Here is a 23,173-nt window from a genome sequence, read left to right as displayed (position 1 = left end):
GAGCCAAGTCTAACCGATCGGCTTGATTCTTTAGCACTGCGTAGAGAAGTCGCCTCATTATGCGTCTTCTACCGCATTTATCATAGGGAGTGCTCTGAAGAACTGTTTGGAACACTACCTGCGGCTGAATTCCACCACCGTACAGCACGTCACAAGCTCAAATTCCATCCATACCATCTGGACAGCTGGCGATCAACAACAGTTCGCTTTAAAAGAAGCTTTTTGCCTCGTGCTACGGAAATTTGGAATCTGCTCCCGCGGGCAGTGTTTCCAATGAGATACGATTTGGGGACCTTCAAGAAAAGAGCGTACACATTCCTTAAAGGCCGGCAACACACTCGCCATACCCCTGGTATTGTGGGTGCAAGTGGGCGACGATGTTCACTTAACATCAGGTGACCCGTCTGCTCGTTTGCCTGCTATTAACATAAAAAAAAAAAAAAAAAAAAAAAAAGTATGCCTAATGCCTAACATATAAGGATTTTTTGCAATATTTTATCAGACATTGATACACTATACATGAATACTAATACTCATCTATTGTCGATTATAATAAACAATTTTAGAAATAACTTATACTTAGGTGATTAAAAGCCCAGCATACTTTGTTTACCACCATCAAGATGTTCCGATTACGATTCTCTGAGGATACTAAGAACTACTAACATAATATAGACTAGGAAATATCTATTATACGATCTTTATATTGAAATATAGATCTAGGTATATAAATAGGTAGGTAGGTAGTTAGGTATATAAATAGGTAGATACGTTTACCCTCACTAAAAATAAATGCAGGTGAATTTGTAACCAAACCGGGTGTCATTAAATCGAACCCATTTCGCCGGTTAATCTAAAAATTTGTCGCGCCAGCATTAATGAGACAAGACAGAATTATTAGTGGTGTTCGTTCAATATAGCTCCAATTAATTTCCGTTCCTATACAAATTAATTTTGTCCCATTTATTCATTTGTTTTTAATAAATCAATCCGCAATATTTCATTTGAAGTCGGTTATTTGACGCTGTATTAAATTGGAGTTCATATTTTTAGTCGAACTCTGGTAATAGCTTTTATTCTGTTTTTGGAATTATTTTTATTTATCAGAAATAGTTTAATGGCATGTAACGAAAAACTGATTAGATTTGTTTGTTATAAAAAACCTACATATAATTTTATTAAAAAGGTTTATGTTTAGATTGAATGCATAAAAATTTCAAATGCGTGTTCTACCATCGATATGCTGAACTCAATGTTTCTTTTATTTTAATATCTTTTTGTTACAAAATTTTATCATAGTAAATTAAAATCGTCTACAAACCACAGATTAGTTGTTTCAAAGCGGAAAAGAAGCCATACATACATGTAAGGACATTTGATATGTAAAATACCGATTACTTAACGAAGGCGCGTTATTATTTATGTAATTATTACTAATCTTATTACATAGTACATACGTTGTTTATTTATTACATGATATTTAATGGAATGAAATAAAATTATTTATTTCTTTTAAAATATGTATTACAAACTGGTTGGGGTCGTTGAGTTACATTAAACTCGATTATTTTAGCAGTGTACGACTATCCTATAATATCTTCGATTCGAGTTATTGAAAATTTTAGTTTGCAAAGTTTGTTCAAAAGCATTAAAAGTGTTTTAAACTGTTGTTGCAATAAAAGTTATTATAAGACTTACAAGCCACAAGTAATAAAGGTTCCAAAAGAATATCCTATAAGTAATTGAGAAGGGTAATTTCAATAATAGGGAATTATAAAAATAAAGATTAATTTGGTCTTCATTACAAACTTCAAAGAAACCCAAGAAAAATATATGTTAAAAAATACCTAGATGTGTAAGTCGTATTTGCAATTACTTAATGACTTTTCCTTAAGGGAAATTTAATTTGTAATAAGAGTTGTAGATGTAACAAAATCTTAACGAATGTATGTAAGGATAATGTTCTTATACTGAAATGGAGTGTATGCACTGTGCATCCACTTAAAAAACATTAGTTTATAGCTTAAACATATTATGTAGGAAAATTACATTATATAAACTAGCATATGTTCTGATCTATGATAATGTTTATTTTCTTGCCTCCTGCAAAAATACAAAATACATCGACAGTAATTCGATAGATCCACTTAGCCATACATATCAACAGCAATTATCCTGCTATTTATATTTTCAACACTTCAATTTGGTGTCAGATTGAAGAAAAAGTATTTAGAAATGCATAATACAAGTTATATAATATTTGACAACAAATCTTCAGTCTCTTCTCCATATGCAAAGAGTTTAACTTCAAAGGTATTCAATTAACTAAAAATAGTGCGATTTTGTAATATAACAGAATCGGTATCATGCGTGACGAGCAGAGCATTTCTAAATATACGAAATCTAACTTCCTCCGATCAAAGAATTCTTAATACGATATTATTGCTACTGGCAGTTATAGGTCTGATGAGTTTTAAACGTTTACGGTTAAAATTATCTTCATAATTTACGACTAATCACTATTTATTATTGCCCCAATACTATCTTGGGAAACGTTTAAAGATGAAGATGAAAAAATAAGAAATGGGTTTGATTTTTAAGCTGGTTCAATGTTTTCATTTAACTACACATGGAGAATTCATTGCAAATTTAAATGAAAAAGCAAAATAAAATAAGCAGCGTAAGTTATAATGAAATTACAATGGAAAAGGGGATTTCATAAACAACTTTCGAGTTCTTAAACGTTTGTGGAAAACGTTTAGATTTGCGAGATATTCGTGGCATGGCAGTGAAGTAAACACGAGAACTTCGTGACGTTCGATTAATTCTATCAAAGTGAAAATGTTCCACCATTTTCCACGCTACTTGTTTCGAATTGCTGTCAACAGTTCAACTAATGCTTCCGTCGGTCCAATATTAAACTTTTGATGGTGTTTATGGCCTCGCCTCCGATTTATTACTGAGTCTATAAGATATCAAATGTATCGATTTCACGCTTTATTATTGTAACCTGCTTCCCAAAATTATTTTGTTAAAATTCAATTTTCTTGCGGTCTAGGCGTTGGACCATAAAATTCCCTAACGGTTGTATGCCACGGTGTAGTCAAAAGAACGGTAGATAAAGTTGGATCGTGCGATAGATTTACTACTTCCTCGCTGTCCAAAACTTTGACGGAATCAGGGATATATCGTTCCATTTTTAGGATCAACAAACCAGTCAATTAGTGACTTTGATCTCGAACACCGTGGTTAATGTATTCATGTGATTGTGCATGGATTAGTCGAGTCAATTGGGAATTCGTTTTGATGGACTTCATCAAAAATTTATTGTGTTTTGATTTTTATCCGATTGTTGGTTTTGCTGATGATTGGAATGGAATTTTATTTTGATGAGTACACGTGTAGTTGTGTAGTACTAGAATGAAAAAGGTCAATATCAATTATTGATGTGTACGATGTGCGTATTACAGTAATAATGGGGTGACAACCGAATCGAGGTAGTTATCACGTCCCCATACAAGGTCACATACGATACATTAAGTATTTATGAATATAACATATTGTGAACCCTAGACTCTAAAGCAGCCATAAATTTCATATGCACGTGAATTTGATAAAATATACACATCACAAATATAAACAAATTAACAAGGTATGCTGACGGAAGTAATAAAAAATGAAATAATTATTAACCAATTCCAAACAAAATATTGAGCAGAAACTATCGCAGCACCTTTCATTAATGTAAACCACAGACAAATTGATTTACTAGTATCTTTTTAAACTGTATAATATTAACTATAACTATAATTTCAGGTGTCACGTCCTGTACACAGCCGGCCTGCGTCAGTGGGCGGTACGGGGGTCACCCAGGACATATACGACGGGCAGGTGACGAGCCAAGGGGCCCCCTCGTCACCTAACACGAATGTACTGACGAGGAGATGCGAAGTCGCCTGTCAGGCTAGCCAGCGGCTTCTACAGGAGATATTGGCTAAACCTGGTGAGTGTGCTGCCTACAATACTCTCCAATCTTTTTGACCGGGCTGAAGTTAGGTACAGGTCGATGCGTAGAATATACACTATACCATAGTAATAAGAACTACGTACATGAGGAAGATGACAGATGTGCCAACTTCTGCCCGGACGTCAACGTTGTGAATGGATGAATGGTATTTTTTTTTCGCGAAAACGAATTTTTGATGTGTGATGATTTTTTTTTGTACCAGAATAACACGTAAGCTATAGGAATATGTATTTGCTTGGCGTCCGCAGGTAAAACCGCGCAGCAAATCTAAAGTACCTATAAGAATCCTGAATCAAATAATTTTAAGGCAGCTTTAATCTGAAGAAATAAGGGAATTATTATCAGCTGCAGCGTTAAGAAACTTGCTATGTAACTTCTGTAACACTATTTTGTAATGTGTTACTGTAACTATATAAATAGTTGGGCTTATCGTTATGAAAATTTGAAAGGGTTAATTTTATTGCATAGGTAAATGACTCTCTGTTTATTTATTTGAACGCCTTTTAGCGATCGTGTCTGGATATTATGAAAATACATCTAAGGGTTAACAATTTTGTTTGTTGAAAGAGAATTGAGTTGAAAGCACTCATCGAACCATAATGTAATTACAGAGTTGAGTTAATTAATTTGACGACTCGTGTTTCTCTTGTTACCTGACTCGAACTTTAAACTTCAGTATGTTTTTTATTAGAAAAATATAACAGAGAGATAAATTATAGATCACGAAAAAATACGAAAGCCTGGTTAAATGAGAAGTGCGAATGTTACTCTATGCCTTAAATTTAAATATACCTACTACATTTCTAAAAATACCTACAATCGATATTCGCCGCAAAATTTTAGTAAATATTCCTAACTAAGTGAGAATAGCGCATAAATTTGCTATTTTATGGTACATCTACACGCTTGGTTCAAATAATATAATAAGTATATTTATTTTTCCAAATTTCACGAAGCACAAACGTATTTTATGACTGTTACATCAAAATGTACTACAAATGAAAGTTATTTAATCTTTCGACGTCTTTGAAGTCTTAAATAACAAAGACTTTCGTTTTTCAGATCATTTATTGAGAGAAAGTTAAGGAAACGTTAAAGAACTTGAGAAAGTTTTTGACTTTAAAATGGGCTGATATAGATGATATCGTTATATATATTCACTCGTTCATTCTTTGTTGATCATTAAAACCCCTTATATTTATTTGTTTTGCTTCATTTGCATTTTATTTTCTTTTATTGGTATACACAAACTGACATACACTTGACCCATTTAAATTCTGTCAATTTGCAATGCATATAAAAATATGCACTTATAATTTTAAACAAACAAAAGATACATTTGTATGTATTCAGTGTACAAACAATAGAAATTCATAACGTAATTACGAATACGGTTCTTTATTCTTATGAATAAGTTTTCATATTCAAATTAACATTTAAATGAAGTATGAAAACTCAAATATTCTTTCATTTAACAAGCTGCTGCTTGTCAAGCAAATTTAATGCAATGCAACATTTCTAAAGTCGTTTTATCTTAATCCATTCAAAAGATCTAATTTATTCCGAGCAGTTCCTATTTAAATTGGAGTAAACTTTATGTAAAGAAGGATTTTAAAGAAAAACCACCCTCACTAGTTGGTTGATTAAAGCATTAATTAAATTAGGTGGCATCGCGATATCTTGGGAAATCAAGAGTTGTGTTCCGGCTGAGTTGAGTCGGGCTACAAGAAGTTGTAAATATGCTATGTTTTAGCGTAGTCTGAGAATGCCTCGAGACAACTTAGTATAAAATGTTTGCGCAATTATATCGTCCCGTGAGCCAGAACTTGTGAGGAACATGGGTTTATTTTATGCTGTTTTATGATACATATCCGGCTAGGAGTTTCTTTATTGATTATATATGCTATAAGCTTATATGCTAAAAAGTAAAGCCATCCTGTTTTTCATTACTTCTTCAATGTTATCTGCTTTTCATTCACCTATCCTACATAACTATTTTAAAATACGTCGAATATATTGAGTAATATAATATTCAGATCTAGTCCGATCTATTAATCAACAAAAAAAATATTTTTAGTGAAATCGGCAATACATTTTCGCAAAATATCAATTCGTTTTTCAAGCGGTCGTTGTTTATAAGCAATGATATTTATAGGCTCGAGAGCTGAGTGGGGTACCGACTGCTTTATTAGAAACCTTTATACCCTCGGTAAATCACCGATATACGTGTACTTTTTATAGAAATTATTGCCCAAATTTATTTATTAGCAAGTACACAAGTGTAAAATATAAGCACTTTATTTACGTTTAGAATTTGTACTTTAAAATTACCGAAATGGATTCTAAAAGCATATTTTATTCAAAATATTAATTTTATACGTGTCGGCGGCGTTTCAAGTCTTTCATTACAAAATATAATATATGTACATAATAAAATACAAAATTATTGAGTGCTAACCCTCTTATTGCTTAGCTTGGGTAGTGTTGTGTGACGTCACTGGTTTGTGATTCATACGAGTAGCTTTAGGGGAAGCCGTACAACTTGTAACACGCAATTCTTGTTTATTAATAGTAACTTTTTTGAAAAAGAGTTTACAGACAGGTGATTAAATGCAATGCTACTAAATTACGATGTCTGTTTTGTTAGGAAAGAAAATGTTGAAATATTACCCTAGGTTAGTTAACTACAAAAATTGATATTATTTGAATGTATCGTGTCGTTGTCTTATTAATTATCGATACTAAAATCTAACTTTATGACACGTAATAAGAATATACAAGAATGGTAAAGTTGTCTATTTCACATTTAAAACATCCTCCCTTTAATATTTATTTTATTATCAGACATAATATCTGATGTAATTTAATAATATTCACTGCAAAGTGCACACATTTATAAACAAGGCATATTCACGTGATTTACATAAAGGCGTTACGCTCCTTCGCAACGGACAAAAACTTATCTCTCCAAGCGGAGGTACAAGAACCTACGAACAATAATTCCAGGACGAAGAAATAAAGCCCTGACAATGCCGGTCTAGACTAGAACATTACTGGAAGATTAGGTCCCTTAATCTACACGTTAAATCAAGAAGACTAGCATTGATTTGATTCGCAATAAAACTTTGTATGAAGCATGATAGAATACGATAAAATTATAACATTAAACAGCCCAACTTCAAAGTTTGTAAATAAATTTAAAACGTTTGATTTGTTAACATCATAATGGCCTAAAATATATGAATACATTTGAATAACCAAAAGACTGTCGTGACTTCCTTAAAGTACAAAAGTTTTAAACAAAAACTATAATTACATAACATCACCATAGTCGTTTTATTCATAAAAACTTTTGTATTATTACCAATAATGAACGACTTTTTGTGTTGAACCGCTTATATCAAACATTTTAACTGCATTGTTTAATCTTTTTGTCATTACATATTATTATTTTTACGAGTTAATTGCTAGTTGAATGTATTTTATTTAATAAAGAAGAATATAACGTTACGGTTGCATTATTCAAGAGAAATTTCTGTTATGAAAAATACATAAACGTATTGTTTTAAGTCGATGCATTTGTAATAAAACAAGGTCATTGCACCCGTTTGGGTGTTATCATTGTTTATTAATATCTTATCATACATTAATTAATATATTTTATAGTCGGATTTAGCCGCTCAACATAATCACCAATAGACACTTTGAAAAAAATGTGTGCGTGTACTAGTGTACACACGTAAGAAGTGAAACTTCTTTATGACTTAATTTTTCAAAAAATAATTTACTTTATGCAACTTTACAGAAATACGTCGAATCACGCTTGGTAGGGATACGAAAAAGATGGCGCGTAACGGAAAAATCTCACGCGTAACGAAAAAATGTTACACTAAATTTTTTTCCAACCCCGATAAAGAAGTTTCACTTCAAAAAAACTGTAGGTAACATTGTTACTGAATAATATATTTTTTTTTTATTTGTTTAATATCTACCGAATATAAGAAACGTGATTACAGTAGTTTTTGCATAATTGAGTGACAGTACTCGCCAACACTCTCATAAACTTTCACATTTATAATATAAGTGGGAAGAATAGTAATTTCCCGAAGGAAATGAATAAGGTCCGTGAGATATTGGGTCTTACCACAAAACCATCTTCTCACAAAGTTAATAAATATAATATTAATGCTTAGAACGTATAACTGTTTATTAAGTTAGTGGTTACCATTATGCCCAAATGTATTGAGAATTTTTTTGAGGAAATAATTTTAACAGAGTTAAATAAACAAATTGGAAATGTTTAGCCTTGATTATTTATTTATGGCTTAAGAGCAAAGTTCAATTCTTATAATTGAGTTGTTAATATTTTACCGTATCTAGCTCAGCTAAATGATTGATTTATATTTTATAAAAAATAATTAATTACCGCCTTAAGAACACATAATATAATATTGAAGGTGATATTTTGTAGGCGGTTACATAAATACAAGAAATAAAGGAATTTCGCTTGAGAACGGAAGATAAAATAAACCTGCAATCTACCGCCCACTTAGGATTAGTAACACTATTTATAGCGGAAGAATCTAGGTTGCTTCTTCTCCAATTGTGTGCATTTATTTCCGCCCAAATATCAGATCATCGAAAATAACTATAAAAGATTCTGATGATTAAAGTTAACTGAATTGGGCAGTATACTACTAATCTTGTATATAAAAATGAATCGCAAAATGTGTTGGTAAGCGCATAACTCGAGAACGGCTGAACCGATTTCGATAATTCTTTTTTTATTATATTCCTGGAAGTACGAGGATGGTTCTTATGTAGAGAAAACGTAAACATGTACCACGGGCGAAGCCGGGGCGGACCGCTAGTATTATAAACGTTTAGGAGGATAGGTGTTAATATTTTTACATTTTCCAAGCAGAAAGATCTGTATACAATTATTGTACATTCACTTACATACTATGCAAAGTAGCAACACCTAATCCGTACATCTCTTCCAGGTACTCCCCCCTCCGTAGTCCTGCCACCAAGAGGCGGCTACTGGGCAGATGGCCTCGACGACAATCCCTCAGAGGAGGACAACGAGCCCCGACCACAGCCCAGCACCCCACGCCAGCTTACAAGAAAACATAACATAGATACAGATGACACCGCCAAGTATTACAGGCGGTTCTTTTTAGGAAACGTAAGTATTATAAATGTAATATAAAATACGCTTACTTATGAAATTATTGTATTGTTAACGGTCCTTGATAAGTTAACAAAATTTGAAGTAAATCTGTAAGATTGAAAATTGACTCAAAAGGATTCTGTTACATACAAACATACAAGTGTAAGTCATAAGTGTATCAAAAATATAATCCAACTAAGAATAGGAACGTCTTTGTATCAAATACAACTACTCAGAAATCCTTATGCGTAGAAAATATCAAATTTCATGAATTAGTAGGACAATTATTATTAAAAATATTCAAAAAGAAATGGTAAGCTTTTGTACTATAAGTTGGTAAACTTAAAATTACAAATGAAATAAGATTTCTTCCATTTATATGAAGCTGAAAACATTACCTTCGTCAAATAATACTGAATAAAGTTTCGAATCGAAAACACATGTGTATGTTTGTGAAAACAAGAAAATTGAACATTTATACTTTTATTTCGCTTACATTTGTATATTTGAACATGAAATAAATTGGATTCTAGAAATGTCAGCATTTCCAATAGCAAACTAAAACGCATTTTCTAAATTGTTTAAATGCAATGAAGTCGAGTAAATGTTTGCTATGGAATTAGAAAGTCTTTGAAAGTTTTTCTTTTGTCTACAGATTATTAAATCGATATCAATTATCGGAAAAGCATTTCTCTGAATATAAAATGACAAATACGATGTTATTTTTTACAGAAGTCATAAAATTAAAATTACTTACGTTTGTAACAATAAATTTAATTGTTGATTTAATTATACAATCGTAAAAATATCAACACATTAGTGAAATAAAAGTAAATTACATTTCTCGCTTTACTGGTTGAGTCTGGTACTTTCCTTATGGGTCATTAACCATAATTAGAGTCTTGTCTTGTTGGTCTGGTCTTATTGAAATTAAAGAAACCCGAGCTACGCTTTATTTAACTTTAACAATTACGCACAAATTCTACCAAATAAAATAAGACAACAAACAATAGAGACATTTAAAATTATTAAGCTTTATTGAATTACAATATAATATAGTGGTAACAGTTTAAAATTTAATTTTATAAAACGTAATTAAGTCTCTTCACTTTACATAATTAGCTTTCTTTTACTTTTTATAAGATGATAATTATCTGTAATTAAGTTTCATTTCATCCTAGAAACAGGCCTTGGCTTAACTGGTATAATTATAAGTCTCTCATGATATCTTTTTATTAACAACATGAAATACTTTGAACGCCTTCATTGAATATTGAAAATTTATCATGTGCTCATTGACATTTCGCGCCGCTCTGTCTCGTGTGGCCGTAACGACGCAGTCAGTATAAAAATATATTTCATGTTAATTATTTTCACATGGTATTTCGACAATCACTTGGTCACGTTCCCCTTGACATAAAATGTGGAAAGTCGAGAGCTTGCCCACCCAATGTCAATGTCCTTTTATGCCTTGACCTTCTAGTGGACCTCGTCAGGACATAAATCAATATACTCTTTTCCGCAGTTATTAAGAACCAGTTAAGGTTTTGATATATTTTATTCATGATTTTTGTGAATGCACCTTGCGATACATTTTCACGTTCATGAGATATAATGTGAAGTTAGTGATGATTTCTGTTTGCTACTTTAACGTCGAAGTCATTAAACTGCAGCGGTATTACGTTAAACGTAAAAAATATTCTCACGGGGCCAATGCCATGAACTCAGGCATGAAATACAATTTAGCTATTAATAATAATTTCATTAGTTATTTCACTTTAAACTATTTAACAAGAAAACAGCGTTACTATAAAACAAGATGGAATATTGAAAAAAATGCAGACTCATCCTAAGTTTTCATTTTATTTCTCAATTTCAGAACCATTTTACTCGATGCCTGTCGATGATTATAGAAATATCTTTCGCCAAAATGCACGCTCATTTGAATCGCTTTGAGAAATTTTAAATAACGAGGCCTTACAATTCAATGGATATATCATTGTAATACAATGTTTCGAATCGCATACAATTCAGACGTGTGAACATCGGCTCATCTCTACAAAGCTATTGCAATACGAAACTGTTAGATCGACCTCTAGTCGCATATATATTAATGAAAGCTAAAACAATCTGTCGATATCGCTGTGCTTTCAATTCATGAGATGAAGCGAATTGAATTGAATGGAGTACTTAAGATTGATTAAATATGGATCACAATTCACATACTATCTAACTATTGTTTTGAATTTTAATTGTTTCTATTTGTTTTTGAAAAGTGTTCCAATTAATGTGATTGACAGATAGATAAACAGGTGTAAGATCCCCTTGTAACACTGCACTGGTTGTCGAGGGTTGTAATTAAACTCCAATATTCAAACTCTCAAAGACTATATTTCTTGAAAATGTCGGTAACAAAACTTAAGTACAACCGAACACTTCGAGCGCTAAGTCTCAACCGTCGTTTTGAATGCCGCGCGCCACGAAGCGGCCATCAGTGTTGCCAGTTGATTAAACAATTAATATTGAATTATAAAAATATGAAATTATAAATAATCTATAGTTGATAAAATAATAATAATAATTAGAAAACCTTACACTCGACCATCCTGATGACATGCATGTCCTCATGCATGCACCAGGTGGAACCATATAAAACCTTACACTTGGCAGAACGAGACATTCGACTCAAACTCAAACTCAAACATTAAGTTATTCAATTAGACTACTATTTAGTAGCACTTTCGAATCGTCATTACATAGTTAAGTATTTTTAACATTTACCACCGATTCGGAAAGCAGTATCTATGGAGAAGAATCGGCAAGAAACTCCATAGTTGCTCTTTTAAAATCATGTCAATATTACATAATATGTAACTTATATCTAACTACATAATATATCATAATATGCCAAAGACTAATAATATAATATACAATATTCACTTTTATGGTACACGCTATAACCGTTAATTAAAATTTATTCATCATTAACAAATTAGCAAGAGACAATACATGTAAATGAGTTAATAATAATTTTACAAAAGTTCGTTTTTATCTTTGTAACCAAATAATCACTTATGACTTCACTATCCACAGAACCTTATAAACACTTATAGTTATCCTTGTAGCCTTATAACCTTGTAACCTTGTAACCATGTAACCTTGTAACCATGTAACCTTGTAACCATGTAACCTTGTAACCATGTAACCTTGTAACCATGTAACCTTGTAACCATGTAACCTTGTAACCACTTAAAACTATCCTTATAACCATGTAACCACTTATAACAATACTTGAAACCTTGTAACCATCTATAACTAACTTTATAATCATACAATTATCTTTCGGAAACATTTATACGTTACACATATAGAGCAAACTCGAAATGAACATGGATTTAACAACACCTAGACAGGACATAATCACAGTATCTTACTATCCTATTTCTAAACAACAAAACACAGCAAAGCAACTTCCTCATTCATTTAAATCACAACGTACATACATTAAACAAAGATTGCATTTTAAATTTAACTCCAGCCATATTGAAATGGCATGTTCCATCTATATAGCTGAAAGTCTCACAGCAAAAACTAAGAAACTTTTCTATCTCACGCGGACATTTGCTACAGAATATCATTACAAATATTGTTGGACATCAAACGGGAGAGTTTTTATAAGGAAGGAAGATAACGCTAAACAAGCTCTCAATAAAAATGAGCATCAACTACTCTCTCTTAAACAATCATTGTAAGATTATACTTTAATTAGTGATCTAACAAATTTTACTAACCCTAACACATCAACCTATATACTACATTTTCTACTACATTTAAGAATTATAACCCACAACTTACACACAATTATTACCACTATTGGCAACATAAAATCTATTATATATTCATTAAAAATAAACCATGTCGTTCGTTTATTCGACATAACATAATATGTGTAATATTTTTATTTGACTTTTTTTTTCAAAAATTATCAACATTCGATAACCTCAACTCCAATTTAATTAAAGACCTTGATTCTTCCTGCGCAATAAAATGTGTTTCTTGTAATTTATTAGAATTTGAGGGTCATAAGAAAACACAAATAAAAGAAGATCAATTCCTAATTCTAACTGTTATCTAATATAAGAAGCGTTCATCGAAATTTCGATTCGCTGGTTGTATTTATGGAGAGTTTGGGGGTTGACATAGATATAGTCATCCTCACAGAATGTTGGACTAATCAGGATAGCTTAATACCCTCCATAGACAAATACCACTCAATTCATACACTGCAACTTATAATCAAAATGATGGTGTCATTGCTTATATTAAAAAGATTTAGAATTTAAACCATTAATAGACGATGGTAACTGCCTGCTCTTAAAGATATCGAATAACACCACCATTGTGTGCTCATATAGACCTCCATCTTTTTCGAACCCTACCAAATACATTAATTCAATCAGTAATCTCTTATCCTCAATTAATTCTGATAATGTTATGTTCACTGGTGATATAAATCTAGTTATTTTGCCATCTAACTTATCTAACCTAATGAGTGCCTAAACATATTGTGTTATCACGGTTTCCGACAAGCTATTGATAAACCTACTAGACTACGAACATGTATCGACCATTTTATGATCAAATCAAAAAAAATATTGCCGAACATATATATTTGATGCATTAACTGACCACTCCCCTATCTTACTAGCTTTTAACAAATTTAAATTCAACACACATAAACTAGATAAATATAAAACAATATTCGACAAACAAATTATTTCTAGCGTTATTAGTGAAACTGACTGGCAAAATTTTTATAATATTACTGACTACAACTATCTAACGCTAACATTAAGTAGAGCTAACGAAAAAGGTATTAGAAGGATACCTAACCGTAAACGACCATTGAAACCTTGGATCACATCAGGTTTAATCAAAAGCATAAGATTTAGAAACAAACTTCACACTAAAAAAAATCACCTTGCGATGAAGAGATGTTAAATAAATATAGAAGTTATAGAAATTTATGTAACAAGCTAATAAGGACAGCAAAGAGAATTTACTATAAACAAAAACTAGAACAGCAGACTGACAATATAAAAGAAACTTGGAACATTATTAAAGAAGCATGTCATATTACGAAAACTACTAACAAATGTACAGATTTACTAAGAATAGACTCATGCCCTACTAAATCTCTAAATGCTGTAAATAAGTACTTTGTCTCAATCGGATCAGCCTTAGCCAATGAAACTCTAAATAAGTTAAACCAATCAGAACTCGAACTAGCAACCCTAGCCAGTGACAGGAATTGTCCGGCTAACTCATTGCATTTACATCTACTGATAAATATGAGATAAATGCTATTATCACTGGTCTCAAAAACACCAACTCTTCTGGACATGACAATACCCACTCCCATAATCCAGATTTGCAAAGATATCCTATCAGAACCAATAGCCCATTTGTGTGATTTAAGTCTCACTAGCGGTATATTTCCAAAGCTATAGTCAGTCCAATATACAAAACTGCTTAGTACTCCATCCAAGATTTTAGAAAAATGTGTCGATAAAAGACTCATGAACTACCTGGAATCATTTAGATTACTTAATCCTAATCAATTTGGTTTCAGAAGTGCCCTATCCACCGAGGGCGCTACCTTGCGTTTAACATCTCTGGTCACATCGTATCTTGACTCTAACATGAAATGCATGGGGGTCTTTCTTGATTTACAAAAAGCCTTTGACACTGTTTCCATACCTATCCTGTTAAGTAGGCTGGAAGATGCAGGCGTTAGATGTATTGCCAAAGACTGGTTCCAAAGCTATCTTAGCGATAGAACCCAACGAGTAGGAGTTGACGGCAATCTTAGTTCAGAGTATAAGTGTACATACGGAGTACCGCAGGGCAGTACCTTAGGACCTACTCTGTTCTTGATTTACGTCAACGGCTTATGTAACCTTGATATTGGATGTGGACAAGCTACTATGTTTGCTGATGATACTGTGGTTCTATTTAGCGCAAAGACTTGGGTGAAAGCCATTGATAAAGCTGAAAAGGGACTAAAGGACGTATAATTAGCAAATGGTTTGAAACAGTCTATTGACCTTAAATACCGAAAACAAATACATTTGCTTCATTAAAACTTCATCTATGCAGCTAAAAGAGAACATAAATATTAAATTACACATCTTTCCCTGTAACCGCAACAACATAACAAGTTTATGCTCTTGCCCAACTCTGAACAGGACACCCAAAATAAAATACCTGGGTATCTGGATTGATGAAAACCTCAACTGGAAAGAACAAATTACTAGTACGGTGAGCAGACTTAGACGACTGAAAGTAATTTTCAAAACCTTGAGAGATATTGCCAACCAGGACTTAATTATTAAGACCTATAAAACTTTGGGCGAATGTCTTATCTCATACTGTATTGTCAATTGGGGGGGGAGCTGCTAAAATTTACATGTTACAAGTCTACAAAGGTCAACCCAGATACCTATTCAGTAGGCTTTACACAGGTCCCTAGTCGGTGGGCCCACCGACGTCACCCAGATACCTACTTACCACAGGCCTTACACAGGTCCCTAGTTGGCGCTTCCGCCAACGTCACCCAGATGCCTATTTACAACAGGCCTTACACAGGTCCCTAGTTGGCGCTTCCGCCAACGTCACCCAGATGCCTATTTACAAAAATTGCAGCTGTGGCTCTCACGGGTCACCCTCTGTAGCGGCACGCGGCTTACGCTGCGCTGCCGACGTTGCTCCACGTCTCGTTGTTGTTGCAGCTCGCGCTCCAGTTGGCGAAGCCGCTTCTGTTCTTTCTTCAATGCCTCTTCACGATCCTGCAGCCGGCGGCAGTAGCTGCGGCTGCGTCCACTGGAATCGCGATCACGCCCCCGAGTGAGGCTGCGACTGGAGTCACGTTCACGACCGCGAGTGAGGCTGCGCCTGGAACGCGATCGGCTCCGTCGGGGAGTTCCTGCGTTCCGTCCAACATCGTTTGATTCCATCTGAAACTCGTAGCCGGAAAATTGTGTGCATTAGTATAAGATCGGGTAACATTTTTATTGAAAAGACAAAATCAGTAATATCTTGAAAACTAGGCGTGCTACGCAGAAAATAACGAAATTTTGACCCCCCCTTATAAACCCCCAGACGCAACAATAAAAATAGCCACATTCAGGTTTTTTTTTTTTTTTTTTTACCCTCAATTTAAACTTCTCCTAGTTTAATGATATTTAAAACTAACGGTCCGCCCCGGCATCGCCCGTGGTACACATCCACGCTTTCCCTCCATAAGAGCCATCCTCGTACATCGAGGAATAAACGAAAATAAGAGAAGTAAGAATTAAGGATGTCGGTTCAGCCGTTCTGGAATTCCGCGCTTACCAACACCATTGGCGAGTTATCTTTATATTATAGTTCCTTTACTGTTATTCGGGAAGCATAACATCAGCTTAAACTTCGAAGGTAAGTGGCGTAAAGTGAATATCATGCGTTCAATGTCTATTTACAACACGGCTTTAACATCTGGTATGACGTTAGGTTCGGATCACTATAATAAACTTCTATTCGTGAAAGCAACTACAACGTTTAACAATCAGACTTTACAGAGCATAATTAAGTTGTAGGCGTGTACTTACACTTTTATTGTCTATCCCGCTTCTGAGATGTAAGATCCCCTTGTAACACTGCACTGGTTGTCGAGGGTTGTAATTAAACTCCAATATTCAAACTCTCAAAGACTATATTTCTTGAAAATGTCGGTAACAAAACTTAAGTACAACCGAACACTTCGAGCGCTAAGTCTCAACCGTCGTTTTGAATGCCGCGCGCCACGAAGCGGCCATCAGTGTTGCCAGTTGATTAAACAATTAATATTGAATTATAAAAATATGAAATTATAAATAATCTATAGTTGATAAAATAATAATAATAATTAGAAAACCTTACACAGGTGTTATGTGAAGGTCCAATAATCATTGATATATCATTCTTTCTACTTCTTCATTGAGACAAGCACTCTTTTTTCTTTTACCAATGATCCTGAAGCACGAGATTATTTTCTTTAAGCTTTGCCCTCGTTAAATAAAATTGTGGAGAGGTCTGATTTCAGCATACAAAGATTTTGGAAACTAAATATTTTTACATAAAGAACCAACCGAAAGATTGAAATATTTGTTTCCATACTAGCATGACCATAGCATGACCCAATTCGTATAGAAACACAAGCGATCCATAAAGCACGATACATATTGGTTCTCTCAAAAATACTGATATCTTCTATAACATTCATATGTTTTAGATCGTCTATCACATAAAGCATGAACTAAGATCTACATTTGACACGCTATTACCAGCACGTGTGAACTTTCCCATACCCACGCCCCATAGGCTTACTTTTTCTTCGTTTTCGTATCGTCTGTATCTTCATAATTATTTCTATGAAGTATATGAACGAGTTCTGTTCTGTGTTTTCACACGCCAAATTCAATGCCAGGGGTTTAGCATTAAAATTGCGTAATTAAGCTACATATATTTTGCTATGCATTATATTCTTAATTGCAATGTTCTGCTGACTAAATTATTTTAACGTTCAGTGTCAAAAGTTAGTTGGTAGAATCTGTGTGCAACTACAGAGACAAATCTCCGATTGATTAAAAAAATTAAAAACTCAGCATAAAATTTAACATTCCATTAAAAATACCACTCGTGCACCAATTAAAATCGTATGCACTCATGCGTTAGTTAAGCGGAGTACTCATTACGAAAAACCTCTAACGACAGTGGGAAAAGTCGCCTGCCTAGCTACGCGGAACGGACTGGCTTCACGCCGACTGAGCCAAGCGGCTTGTAGATCAAGCCGATTACGGAATTATGCAGCAATTTGATACCGCGCTTGTGTGCTCCGCTTTATCGTTCGTAATCTAGCCAGAATTACATACGTTTCTTCCCTGGAAACTGTTGTCAGATTGAATAATTCGTTACGCTTTTGTGCGAAGGGTTTGAGAACGTAATCATTGTAAGACCCCATCCCAGTTTATACAGCGCGTTCAATTTTGTGGTCACGTAAAAGCTTAAAAAATTATAACACATAAGCTTATCGTAAAAAATGACAGTACCTGTCGCGAAAACCGGGTTCAATAGGTTATGGTGGCATCGCAAAGCAAGGGTTAGGCTAGATGAATGAGATGCGGTGATCGCTACAGCGATAGCGAGGGTTGACGCGTAAATAAGTTGCGCGTATTACTGAGATCACGCTCCGTAATGGGACTATTAAGTTTATGTCCCGGATTTGTTTACCTTAATTTATTGCATGCGTCAATTGGGCTGCGTAAATCCACGTGGAGCCAAACCGACTGCAAATAACTGCGTAAATGAACCGATTTCAGCTTTTAAAATTAATATGATTTTTCTGTAATGATTGGAGTTTTCTGCTCTACTGATTGAAAATTAATAACTTAATCTTGTTTTTTTTTTCGGTTATGTGATAATTAAAGAATGTTGCTACTGCATTAATTATTTTTGAGTGTACGAAGTGTATTGTAAGATGCCATAACACAAATGATGAACTCAACTCGCGTATGATGTTAACAGTCCCCAACTTTAATTACAAGTCGGGTTCTTGCAAAATTGGTAAAGTTATATGAGTTCTATATCCGATTACAAATTCATTTCTGAATTTGTACATTCCGAATGTGTGCTAAGGACGTGTGAATTAAAATATCTATTGTACAGTTTATTTGTTTAGTATTTCACAGCTAGGGTGTGCTATTTGCTTTTGTATATTGTTCATATTGTTTTAACGAGTACCGTTGCAAACGCTTTCCAAATCCTATCACAGACGGAATAAATTAAAATGGAATTGAATATGTTGTAAATAAAGGCGTAAAATCAATCGGCAATCCCGTAAAGTAATTTAAGACTGTGACGAAGACAGATGCGGAAGATGACAAAAGAAAAGTGGGAGTAATAAGCAAATGCCTCCGTTCATAACGAGAAATTGGTTTGAGGACAATTCGTTTGAAGAAAGAAATCGTTGAATCGCGGCGACGATTGCAATCTTACCATCCAGTTCGATGAAATAAATCTTCGAACGCAAATAAAATATTTTATCCAGCTAAATGACGCAAAACAGGTGCAGATTATTGCAAAAGTTCGAAACAGATCATTTACCTTTGGTAAATCTCTGAATCTTAAAATTGTCAGCTGGAAGTTTTAATTATTTATTCAGGATAGAAAGTACATAGAACTGGGGTTTTTATGTTGCAAAAACTTTTGAAAGCGGACAATTAAATTAATCTTGTTTAACATACCTTTAATAGAAACATCGAAGTCCTATAGAATGCTCATTTCAATGTTGCATTGATGGATAACAAAGGGCAGCCATCAATGGGTTCGTTTGCCAACCAAAACATCCAGAACATTCCATCTTCAATGACAAGATCCATCAGCTTTGGAAGGAACATTAACCTCACGTCCCTACAATTACCGTCCTTAGCTTTCAATTTACGTCTCCAGAACGATGAAAAAGGACAGGCGATAAAGGGATTTTCAAAGTGAGATGAAATGGAAAGATTCAAATTTGAATGATGAGACCGTTAATGATAATGTATCTCGTAATGTCCCTCATAAAACATTTCCCATATTTTATTTTTCCATGAAACAGCAATCGGTTGAAATGGCAATTTGAATTTTTTGTGTGCTTTACGAAACTAGGAACTAACATTAAAACATTAATTTACCAAATGTTACAGTGTTCGTTTATTTTGAAATCGTCAAAGAACTACCTCGTTCATTATTTAATTGGTTTAGTACTAATGATTTCCTGGCAGCAGACCGAATGTTTGCGAACGGAAACACCAAGCATTGAGGTAGAATCAATCCATTATACTGATCACGTACCTTCTTAGAACTATCGATGCCTATTTGGGTTCTGTCTATGCTATAATATGGATATCATGATTAGACTATTGCCAGTCTATTACTATATCATCCTGATTCTATAATATATTGCTGTTGATGTTCTGTTTCCTTTTTTTAAAGATTCTATCTTCATTCCCTATCGGATGTGGGATATGATAATAGTTTTTGATAAGCGATAAATCCACCATAACCTTTATATTTTTCTTGAAAGGTATACCTTGGGTAGTTTTTGCTATTCATTTTGGTTAAATAAAATTTATAGTCCTTCATATATGGCTAAATAAATGAGAATAAAAGTTTTCAATACTTGATGATTAGCTCATTAGTTTAATCGAATTTATAGTCATTAACTTCGATATAGTATTGATAAACTTTTATGCCATGATAATTTTGTACAGTACAATGTAATTTTAAATTTAATTATTACTTCCACCAGATTACTAAAATAATATGTTTTGTAACCAAATCACCATGAGGCCATTCGACCATGGTGTTTTGTGTTAGTTAGATTTGAATTTTCATTAACTCCCATGTCAATTAAGCCTTTGTTCATTTATCTGACCTTAAACACTACGAAATAAGACAATTGTATTATGCGGCAATAAACCTTGTCCGCTTTAAAAATGTCGTTAACTTCATGAAATATTCTCCGCAATTCGCGTACAGACTCTAAATGGATGCTTCCAAGCGCTTCTTCTTGGGATAGTAATGAAAATGTCTTTTAAATAAAGATACATTCAATGTCAGTGGAGGATACAAAAGTACGTGCCATCTGATGTTCAGTAGGCTGAAGACAATAGGGGAAATGTAAAGCCGCTTTCTTGGAATACTGATTTAGATTATGGCTTGGTTTCAAATATAAGCGGAGTATTTCAAATGTTAACGTTATAATTTGCATGTATGTATGTAATATTGGTTTGTAAAGGTTCCCACTTCTTTGAAGTGAAGTGAAGTGGGAACTTCTGATCGCAACTGAATTTCCTCCAAAGTATGTTATAATGAATACAAGCATTAACCAAACATTACAACCATTTATCTATAATCGTAGTTCATTAAACAATAGTAAAAATAGCAATATTTCACCCATACTCAATAACATTGAAGCACAAAACCGATACAGAACTATCGAAAATTAAAATAATTGCCGTGCGCGATAAAATATGTCCTCGACTATGACAGGCGTGTCGAAACAACGGGAATCACAAGGCAATATTTGTACTGACTGTAACCTATTTATCGTATAATTCGCGCTTGTATTTATTGTCCCTAATGGTGTGATAGGTCAATTCTTCATTGGATGACTAGAAGGTAATAAATATTACGGTAAATGACATCATCTCTTAACAAATTCTGATTCACTCTGATTACGTAGATGGTCTAGAATCGTGACTTGGCTTGTCTTCCTTTTACTAGTATTATTCCAATAAGCGTGATACTTGTTTTCTATTGATATAAATGTTTAGGCGATATTTATAGGTTCTAAAAGATGAATAATATTATAATATTCTAAGTTTGTCTTTGAATTATACAAGACTAGCTGACGCCACAAATATAAAGGTATACACTATACACATATATTTTAAAAGGGTGTCTTAATCATTGTTTATACATAAACCTAAAATAAACTAAGGAAACAACAATGTTTTCAGCATCCTTTGTCCCCAATGATATTTATTGAATCACTAATAATTAATTAAATACATTATAATGAATATAATGCACTATTTTTGATAAGCCGTAAATAATGTTTATTACGATACGACATCCGCTGCTATTTTCCTGTAACCTCTAATAAATATTGTTAGGTTCCATTTATTTCTCAGTATGATGATTAAAGCCGATAATTAAGTTGCTAAAATTAACTTCTGAAACAAACATCATTATGAAATAAATTTGATTACATTTAAAACTGATTGAATATTAAATAATTGCCCTAAAATAGAATTCAAATTACATAACTACTCCACGACGAGTTTATCAAATTTTATATTACGAAAAAGTCTATAAAGTATCTAACTGAGTGTATTTTTTGTTACAGGAACACATTAACTTGGTCGGCTTCGACCCAAACCTGGGCCCAGTGGTGATGTCCCTAAAGAACGAACATATGGCTGGCCAAGACCACACTAGGATACTGCTGAGGTTACACACGGAAACCATGCATGGACTTATACCTGTTACAAGTAAGTTTCATGTTTCAAGTCATCGTTAAAAATCATGTACAAATCAGTAGTTGCAAATATTTGCCCTAAGGCTCTTAATATTTCTGATAACTTAAAATTTAATTAAGAATGCATTTTTATACTACTTAATGTATTCAATAATCCAACAAATATGTGTGTCTTATTCTTGTTACATAGTAAATAAAATCAACCTTTCATGCCCAGCTTTTAAAGTAATCAACCTAACAATTCCAGATCCCGGCACCATGCAATCACCTCTGAAAATGGCGAAAATGCTGAACGAACAAATCAACGTGAACAATTTCACGCCAGTAATGTGTCTAAACGCATCTTCCCTTATCGCGGCATACGACGAACATGTCCTAGTAAACACGTTCAAGTTTGGAGTGCTTTACCAGAAGTATGGACAGACCACGGAAGAAGAATTATTCGGGAACAACGAAACGTCGCCAGTTTTTAACGAATTCCTTGAAATGCTGGGCCAGAAGATCCAGCTACGAGATCATAAAGGTCAGTGGAAGTCTTAATTTGCAAGTTGTTGAGAGTATGAGACAAGATATATATCAAAGTTTTAAGTTCGTGGGAAGTTTTGATGGAAGTTCTATCTGAGAATCTGTTTAGGTTTAATAAATTTTAGTAGTAAACAACGCTGCAATAAGTTTGCATACCTACCAGATTCTTCTGAAGAAAATAAGCTAAAACTATAGTCAGCACTCAATATAGCAAATGCAACTACAGCCTCAAATTATTTATCCATTCGAACATCAGATAACAAATCACAATCAAGAACTTATAGTCTACCAAGAAATAACTGGATTCTATAAAAAAAGAGGGGTTGCACTCCGGGAGTGCCGGCAG

At 33.5% G+C, this 23,173-nt stretch overlaps 1 protein-coding gene across 4 annotated transcripts in view; it reads left to right on the top strand.

Moving 5' to 3' along the window:
* Nucleotides 1–23,173, top strand: part of RapGAP1 (Rap GTPase activating protein 1) — a 277,491-nt gene that overhangs the window by 247,659 nt on the left and 6,659 nt on the right. For all 4 annotated transcript variants that reach the window (XM_090111816.1, XM_090111814.1, XM_090111817.1 and 1 more), the window contains 4 exons: nucleotides 3,817–4,003; nucleotides 9,031–9,215; nucleotides 22,171–22,315; nucleotides 22,550–22,825. In XM_090111816.1, coding sequence (XP_089967942.1) covers nucleotides 3,817–4,003; nucleotides 9,031–9,215; nucleotides 22,171–22,315; nucleotides 22,550–22,825 — 793 coding nt within the window. The remainder of the gene's footprint in view (nucleotides 1–3,816; nucleotides 4,004–9,030; nucleotides 9,216–22,170; nucleotides 22,316–22,549; nucleotides 22,826–23,173) is intronic.

Source organism: Colias eurytheme, chromosome 17, assembly GCF_061535395.1.
Source record: "Colias eurytheme isolate Ceu_HAF_F1 chromosome 17, ilColEury1 Martin Lab GWU primary, whole genome shotgun sequence".
Taxonomy (NCBI): domain Eukaryota; kingdom Metazoa; phylum Arthropoda; class Insecta; order Lepidoptera; family Pieridae; genus Colias; species Colias eurytheme.
This window is presented reverse-complemented; position numbering and strand designations above follow the sequence as displayed.